At 34.9% G+C, this 8,754-nt stretch overlaps 1 protein-coding gene across 1 annotated transcript; it reads left to right on the forward strand.

Moving 5' to 3' along the window:
• The first annotated feature begins 904 nt into the window (after positions 1 to 904).
• Positions 905 to 8,240, forward strand: LOC125674073 (uncharacterized). The gene is made up of 5 exons (XM_056160064.1): positions 905 to 997; positions 4,579 to 4,781; positions 5,032 to 5,112; positions 7,683 to 7,832; positions 7,995 to 8,240. Exons 2-5 carry the CDS (start codon positions 4,645 to 4,647, stop codon positions 8,176 to 8,178), a joined length of 552 nt encoding a protein of 183 aa, XP_056016039.1. The 5' UTR covers positions 905 to 997; positions 4,579 to 4,644; the 3' UTR covers positions 8,179 to 8,240.
• Positions 8,241 to 8,754: the final 514 nt, after the last annotated feature.

Below are 8,754 nucleotides of genomic sequence, written 5' to 3' on the forward strand. Positions count from 1 at the left end.
ACTTATACGGTACCAATTTTGATGCACCAGATGTGCATTTCGACAAATAATGTCTCTTCAGTGATGCTCAACCGAAATGTTTGAAATCCGCAATAACTATGAAGATTAAGAGCTAAATATAGCCAAAAACAGCGTGCCAAAAAAGTGGAGCCAAATTCATCCAAGGATAAGAGCTATGCATGAGGGAGATAATCCTTAATTTTGAAATGAATTTCTAAATCTTATAACAGCAATTAAATATACATCCGTATTTTCAAGCTAGTAACGAAGTACTTAGCTACTGGGCTGTAGAGACCCTCGGGGACTAACAGTCCACCAGCAGAGGCCTCGACCCAGGGGTCATAATGTAAAACTTATATACGGTACCAATTTTGATGCACCAGATGCACATTTCGACAAATAATGTCTCTTCAGTGATGCTCAACCGAAATGTTTGAAATCCGAAATAACTATGAAGTTTTAAAGCTAAATATAGCCAAAAACAGCGTGCCAAAGAAGTGGAGCCAAATTCGTTCAAGGATAAGAGCTATGCATGGGGGAGATAATCCTTAATTTTGAAATGAATTTATGTTTTACATTAAAGTGATTAAAATGCCTAATCGGTGAAATCTATTTTCGAATGCATTGTTTTGCATTAAACATCAAATATCTAAAACATGTATATGTGACGGGTCGACAAGGGATGCCCGCTCCTCCTGGTCACCTGATCTCACGTCTAGTGTATTCATGGGTCCCTATTTGCCTCACACTCTATTTTGTATTCCTTGTGGAAGTTATGGGGTTGGTCGCTGTTCGTTGTTTCATCTTGCACATATATATTTTGAGGTATCTATCATCTTAATGTTCTAATGATATCAAGATTTATGTAATGCATAATGTTACCTGTTTCCGTTTGCAAGCATGAATACTTCTGATACCAAATATAAAGAGGGTAGCAAGTCGCATACATTCAACCAAGGCAGGAAAACCTCGACTCCCAGAGAAAATAGTTTTTGAGGTAAGAGTGTTTTCAAGAGTTTATCATATGTCATTATTTTTGAAAGGATAAAGTATTCTTCTAACGTGATACAAACAATCAAAATAGTCTCTCATGTTTTACGCATTTTTGATATTTTCTTTATGTTGTTCTAGACAGTCTTATTTTTCTGTAAATCACAAGGAATGTGGACGTTTCGATTTCAATTTTATTATTTCAAAATCGTACAATAGTTTACATTTTTGTTGTAAATGTATATTCAGCATGTTAACCACATTTTCTGTTAAAGAAATATTTTGTCTATAAAGATTTGTATCGTACAGTACAAACATGCATTTTCAGCGACACACCGACATCCTGAGAAGAGAATACTACACTGTTAGGTATACAAAAGCACGTCTTTCCAAAACCATTGAGTTGTAAAAACAATACATGTATGATGCATATGTATTGCAACATTTGAATCTTGATTCTTTGGATAACATTTTCTAAGATATCAATACTAATGAGTTCACACGACGGATGTGACCGGTCGACAGGAGATGCTTACTCCTCCTAGGCACTTGATCTCACCTTTGGTATGTCCAGGGGTCCGTGTTTGCTCAACTATATATTTGGTATTGTTTATGGGATTTATGAGATTGGTCACTGTTAGTTATCTTCACCGTTCAAATACTTTCAAAATTCGTGGAAAATATGTTTCACTCATGTTTTATCACAACACCATTTTATTATCCAAAGAGATTATTTCCATATGCTCAACCGAAATGTTTGAAATCCGAAATAACTATGAAGTTTTAGAGCTAAATAAAGCCAAAAACAGCGAGCCAAAAAAAAGTGGAGCCAAATTCGTCCAAGCTCAATGTGCTTTTGGACGTATACGGAGATGTTAACTAGCAAATCACCCATTGTTTCATTCAGAAGAAATCTATTTTTCTTTCTCCAAGCCATTTCCAATCTCTGAACATTACATGCTATCCCAAATATCGAAACATTCACTCAATTTTATAATTGTCAGGCTTTCAATTCCCCACATATATGCATGCATACGTTCATACGTACATGTTTATATCTATAGATACAAATACCCAAGCATGTATACGCACTTATGTGCGTGCGTGCATGTTTGCGTGTGTACTTACATATCTTCGAACATGTATATATATATATATATATATATATATATATATATATATATATATATATATATATTTGGGTGTGTGTGTGTGTTTAGAGTTGTACGTATGTACATACGTATGAACATATGTACGTACGTACATTTCAAACACATGCACATTTTAAGAGTTCATCCCTCAATATCAATTCCCTTGTTTGGGGGTATACTTTTGACATTAGGTTCCCTTATGACATACCATGCATGACCATGACTTGACTCGCCTGGTCTTTGAAGGAAGATAAATGGTTCACTTTTAGTCCTACGGTGACGGTTTAACTATATAGAAACTTTGTCAATGAATTTCGATATATGATAATGTAATTATTTTTTTTAATGCTTCTTTGAATAATAAGTGTATGAAAATACCCCGAGATTATTACAAGAATTAAACTCAGTTTCCATGGAAAGTAAATGGTATGTATACCTTAAAATTGTCTTATTTGATCGCCCTATATTCGATATGTCGATTTGATATATCCCTGTGAGCTCGAAATAAAGTACACCACATAGTCGTCCACTTAAGCTTCATACTTATTTATATTTTATTGAAAACAGACAGTAATGGAAAACTGACAACTCAATTGTATGAAAAACGGAATGATTTCAGCTTTTCCATCATCAACTACCCATATTTGTGTAGCAATATTCCATTATCACCTGCATATGGTGTTCATATCTCTCAACTGATTTGATACGCAGGAGTTTGTTCTGCGTATGGCCAGTTGTTAAATCGAGGCAAGCTACTGACAAACAAGTTGATGGTACAGGGGTTTCAACATTCATGATTAAAGTAAGCATTTCGCAAATTATATGGTCGTTATAACGATATAGTTTGCCAATGAAAATTATCATTGCCTCAAATGCTATCTGACATGTTTCATACCGATTGTAAGACCGTTCCTTAATACACTGATTTTGACTACAGATAACTCCGTTACCTGATCAGGATATAGGGCTCACGGCGGGTGTGACCGGGCGACTAGGGATGCTTACTCCTCCTGGGCACCTAATCCCACCTCTGTTGTGTCCAAAGGTCCGTGTTTGACCAACTATATGTTTTGTATTTCTTATATGAGTTATGAGATTGATCACTGTTCGTTATCTTCACCTTTCATTTGTCACAATTGCAACACGGCTGAGTTAAGGCTTTCCCCATAAATACCAGTGCTGTACATCAATGTACGTTACCGCACTGGCACATTACACGACGTCACAATGAAAAATACGTTATGACAAAGGTCATGACTTATATATATATATACAGTCCTTTTGCGATTGGAAATGTCAAAATATTTTTTAGTTATTTACAACCGCTGTCAAACTATAAACCGCAATCGTGTAAAAGTTTCTGTCAAATGGGTTATATGAATTCTCTTTGATATTGAGATAGTTTCAATTTCTTCTTTATATAACATACATGTTAAGGTAATATCCATATTATATTGTGATCTTGATATCACCCCTAATCTGCACGTATAGTGACTTTCACGATGGACTCATTTGCATAAACAGGGTTTCCGTACATAAAAATTTCATCATTGGCATGCCACCCCGAGGTTTTTCAGTGAAGGATGTTTGATTTATGTGACATTTGAACTTCAGTACAAAAGGAAAGTTAGGTGTGTAAGTTGTAACTTCAACAGAAAACATGGTTTTCAGGCTAGATTCAACTTCGTATATGCCAAAATCGCTGCATCTTGCATATTCAATGCAAAAATTAGACATGTTATAAGTCACAATAAACTTGCCCCCAACACTTTTCAAATTAAGAGAGTAATATGCTTTGAAGTTATACTAATTTTAACTTTCATTGATATCTGGACATCATGCCAGTTTTTTTTTTTTTTAATGCTATATAGTCGGTTAAAGAGCTCTTAGCTCATGTTTATTGTTTACCTGTATATAGTTTTCCGACTTTAAATAAAAATTACTTACTTACTTTTATTTACTTACTTAACGATTTACACATACACGGTACATTTTTATCTTGATATTTGATCACGTGATACACAGCTGATGTAAAGACTGTCGGTTTGGTGGAAAATGTATGGGAGGTCAATATGCACTTAATGATATATACATATTGTTTTGTATGAAAGGGTTTGTGTTTACAGATTTTGTCAAAAAATGATCGGTTTATTAATGCTTTTTTACCCGACATATTTAGATGGCCCTGCTTAACACAACTGCGAAATAACGTTTCACATATTTTAGTTTAGGAAAGAATATGAAAGTGCTATTGTTCAATCATGTGATTTTCCAAGCGGTGCAGTGATTCTGAAAAAAAAAAGGTTTTCAATACATTTAAATGTGTACATTAATTTAGCGCCTCAATGGTATTTACATTTATACGGGTATATTTCTGAAATAATCAGAATGACGATTGTTTGTGTGCCTAACTGGTATTCTTTTATGCATGTTTTAGGCCTGAGAATCATGCGTTTGTCTTTGCTGATTGTTGTCATGGCATTGACCGTGATGATAAAAATCGATGCTAAAAAGTATTCAGGCGGATATAAATCTGCAGAGGAAGGATACAATAAGGAGGATAAGTGCTATTCAAAGGGCTATCCAAGAACTAATAAACTGTCTGTTGGTTACGGAGATCAATCACCAAAACTCAAGCAAGTATTAAATATGAATTGATATGTTTGTCATTTTAATGAATGGGGAAATTTAAGTTTTTTAATAAATCAAAGTAAATTCTCTCTCTCTCTCTCTCTCTCTCTCTCTCTCTCTCTCATAAACTCACGCCCGTACATAAATGATATCTATGGTATTGGTAGATTTATTACTAGAATTGTTGATATTGTCTAGTTGTTTAATATTAAACATAGTATTCCAGTATATTTACATGTCATTTTTAAACTGATTTTAGACGAACAATTCACTACGTATTGAAAGAATATCCGGCAGTTAAAGAAGCCCTGAAGAATAGTCATATAGAATGCGAAAAGGCGTGAGTACGTAGGGAAAATCGTATTACTTCCATACGTACGATCTACTGATTTGTTTTACGTTCATTTGACTTGATTTCTTATCAAATATTTTCATATAAGATCAATGTTGTAAAGCCCCTTTGAATATAATTTCTTTAATATTTTGATTAGATCATCAGCTTTTGTCAATCACCTTTTCGTTTCCTGTTCTGACGAATTTCAAGCAAACCTCACACAAACCGTAGCCCTGTGAAAACGACAAAACTTGTTTTTACAATGAAGCACTGCGACTCCCTATGACTTGATGTTTTTTTAAGATGAAGTAAAATAGTAAGGGTGTTTCACATTTAGTTTTTTAAAAAGGTTGACAGAGAAGAAAAAAGACATAACTTGCATTCATTTGATAGTGTATAATGAAAGGTCAAGTTTCGTCAGGTCATGACCCCAATCAGGTAAGTTGAGACTTCAGTGGTGGACTTTTTAATATTGATGAGTACAATATGTAGACAACTTCTTCAAAGCTATTCTAATGAAGATCCAGAAAGGTACATTTTGGTAAATTAATAAACAGGCATTTTGAGATGTTTAAGTTTGTTTACACCATGGACATTGGGGCTAGAAAGGGGGCTAAATAATGTTCTAAAGTTTCAGAAGACTGAAGATTTATGATTTTTTAAAACATGCTCTGTGGCCATAATTTGAATTAAATTTACGTTAGAAATTGCAACTATGATACCGACATTGCATATGTACAAACTTATACCATATCAACATGAAGATAGTGCACTATAAGGTTTTGCGATATACATTGTATGTACATGAACGATGTAAGCAATATGAACAGACATGCTGTGTATCATATTTGTATTATTTTATACAGGATATAAAGGGTATGTTCATTCAGAATGTACATTATATATTCCTGCGATATTTACCAAAAAAATGTCCATATATTTGTAAACGTGTTTCGCTACAGTGCGCATGCACTTCGCAAATTCTATGGTCGTTATAACGATATAGTTCGTCAATACAACCTATCATTGGGTCTAATGCTATCTGATGTGCTTCATGTCGATTGTTAGGGGATTCTTGGTACACTGATTTTAACTACGAAGAACTCCGTTTACGTGATCAAGATATAGGGACATGGGATGCTTACTCCTCCTAGACACCTGATCCCACCTCTGGTATATCTAGGGGTCCGTGTTTGCCAAACTTTCTATTTCGTATTGCTTGTAGGAGTTATGAGATTGATCACTATTCGTTATCTTCACCTTTCATATAGTGTAAAAATAAATTAAAGGTGAAGATAACGAACAGTGTTTAATTTCATAAATTCCACAAGGAAAACAACTTAAAGAGTTGGGCTAACACGGACCCCAGGACATACTAGAAGTGAGATCAGATACGTAGGAGGACTAATAATTCCTGTCGTCCGGTCAGACCTGCCTTGAGTCCTAAGTCTTGATTTCGTCAGAGTCAAAGAAGACCAATATTATCGGTCAACGTAATTATAAAACTGATCTAGTGTAGAACTATATAGAATACGTACACATTTTACAAAAGATGAAAGGTTCAGGTATCATACCAGAGGATATTTTATGATGTCATTCACCATCCCAGGAATTTTATCTATTTCTTAAACATGTGGGTCCCCGTTATAAAAAAAATGTTCTGAATGATTTTTTTCTATTTTGGATCATCCTTCTGTTGAATTCAAACTTGTTAATGTCTCAGGTATGACTTGTATTCGATGTTACAATGTTACGTCGTGTAGTTCGACAAGTTGAACCAATTTCATGACATACCCTTAGACGAATTTGACTCCACTTTTTGGCACTCTGTTGTTCCCTACAATAGTCTTACATGTTTATTGTTTATTTCGGATTTAAAACATTGCGATTTAGCATCACTGAAGAGACATTATTTGTGGAAATGCGCATCTGGCGCATCAAAATTGGTACCATATAAGTTTTATATATATTCGTTGCATATGCTTAGATGTTATTATCAAAAATTGAAGACAAAGAAATTCGAAATTGACTTTAAAGAAATGGTGCTGTATTTTGAAGTACCAATATGCTGATGATATTGAGATAATCCTTGATGGTTCAAAAACGTTCGTTTGGACCACGATGTCTGAAATGAATAAATTTCAAAGAATATTCGTATATTGTTTTGAATTTACTTTATCTGATTCAAACTTTTTATGAAATGGCATTGGGATATATTTGGAGGATAGGATATGCCCCAATAACATTGAATGAACAAGAACCTTTAAACTGCTCTGTATAATGTGTATCTTTTTCTTAGAATGACTACGTAAAAGGGGGAACTTACCGATCCTGATGGTTCCCGGTTTTAATCAGGTTCTTATAAATGTTTGAATATATCTCAACACTGATGTGATGGGTAGATATGTCAGGACTATTCCATAGACAATCTTGAGGCAGCGATATAAAAAAAATAGGGAAATATTATAACATAAAAGGGTTATACTATTTATATATTGTTAGTTTTCCTGCCGCATGTTCAAGGTTAATAATATATGGCACAATGAAAAATAAAAGCTATTCTTTATATGAAACAGATACAACTATTATCGGTACTATGATGGACAAGAAGAAACGTGTCCGACCGAGCTTCAACTGGTCACTAAGGTATACATTGGAGAGGAATGGTGCGACGTGGCTAAGCCTGACTACCAGTGTGTTACAGCTGCATCTTGCCAAACACCAAAGTATACAACTCTATCTACATATCTCTCCCTCTCTATCTCTTAATGTGCCTTTTGCTTACGCGGTACATTGCATATATTGGTAAATGTCATCAATATTGAAATGTAAAATGAATATGAATATAAATCTGGTACAATGTTTTCACGCAACGATTTTCATGGTAGAGAACCTTGTGCTGGGTACCAAAAATGGCCAAGGACTAGTTCCTGCATGTATGCCGGATTTCGATACTTTCGTGTCTGGGTCTTCTGTAGAAGTTGCGGTTTCAAGTTGATTAAGCTGAAATCGCCTCAGTGTTGTTCATGTTGGACATTCCAAATGTGCGAAGGAGATGGAGGTGGCCGTTGATAAGAGACTCTCTTCTCAGAAACAAATGTCATCAAAGTATCATTAAATTTTCTACATGAAAATAATGCGTGTTCTGATTTATTACTTCTACACTGCTGACATCGCGTTGAATAACACAAGAGTTATAAGATTGATCACTGTCCGTTATCTTCACCTTTCTACATGCTGAAATCGGATGGGATAACACACGAGTTGTAAGATTGATCACTGTCCGTTATCTTCACCTTTCTTCATGCTGATATCACATGGAATAACACACGAGCTATAAGATTGAACATTGTTCGTTATCTTCACCTTTAACACACAACACACACACACACACTAAGATATACACACAGACTACAAGACGTATTTTCTAAATTCAGTACAACAGTTTATCATTCGTGTCAACAACGTAGATTGTTTAACGCCTATCGAGAACTTTTCACTCATTGAGAGACGACATCATTGCCGGTGAGGGGATGCAAAATGTAGGTGCTCGGCTGTTATGGCCTTTGTGCACAGAGGAACTTTTATCGTGGCACAGCTGTTGTGATACGAGACTTTAGTTTTTGCGGTTTCGTCTAAGGACCACCT

The sequence above is a fragment of the Ostrea edulis genome, chromosome 3 (genome assembly GCF_947568905.1).
Source record: "Ostrea edulis chromosome 3, xbOstEdul1.1, whole genome shotgun sequence".
Classification (NCBI taxonomy): domain Eukaryota; kingdom Metazoa; phylum Mollusca; class Bivalvia; order Ostreida; family Ostreidae; genus Ostrea; species Ostrea edulis.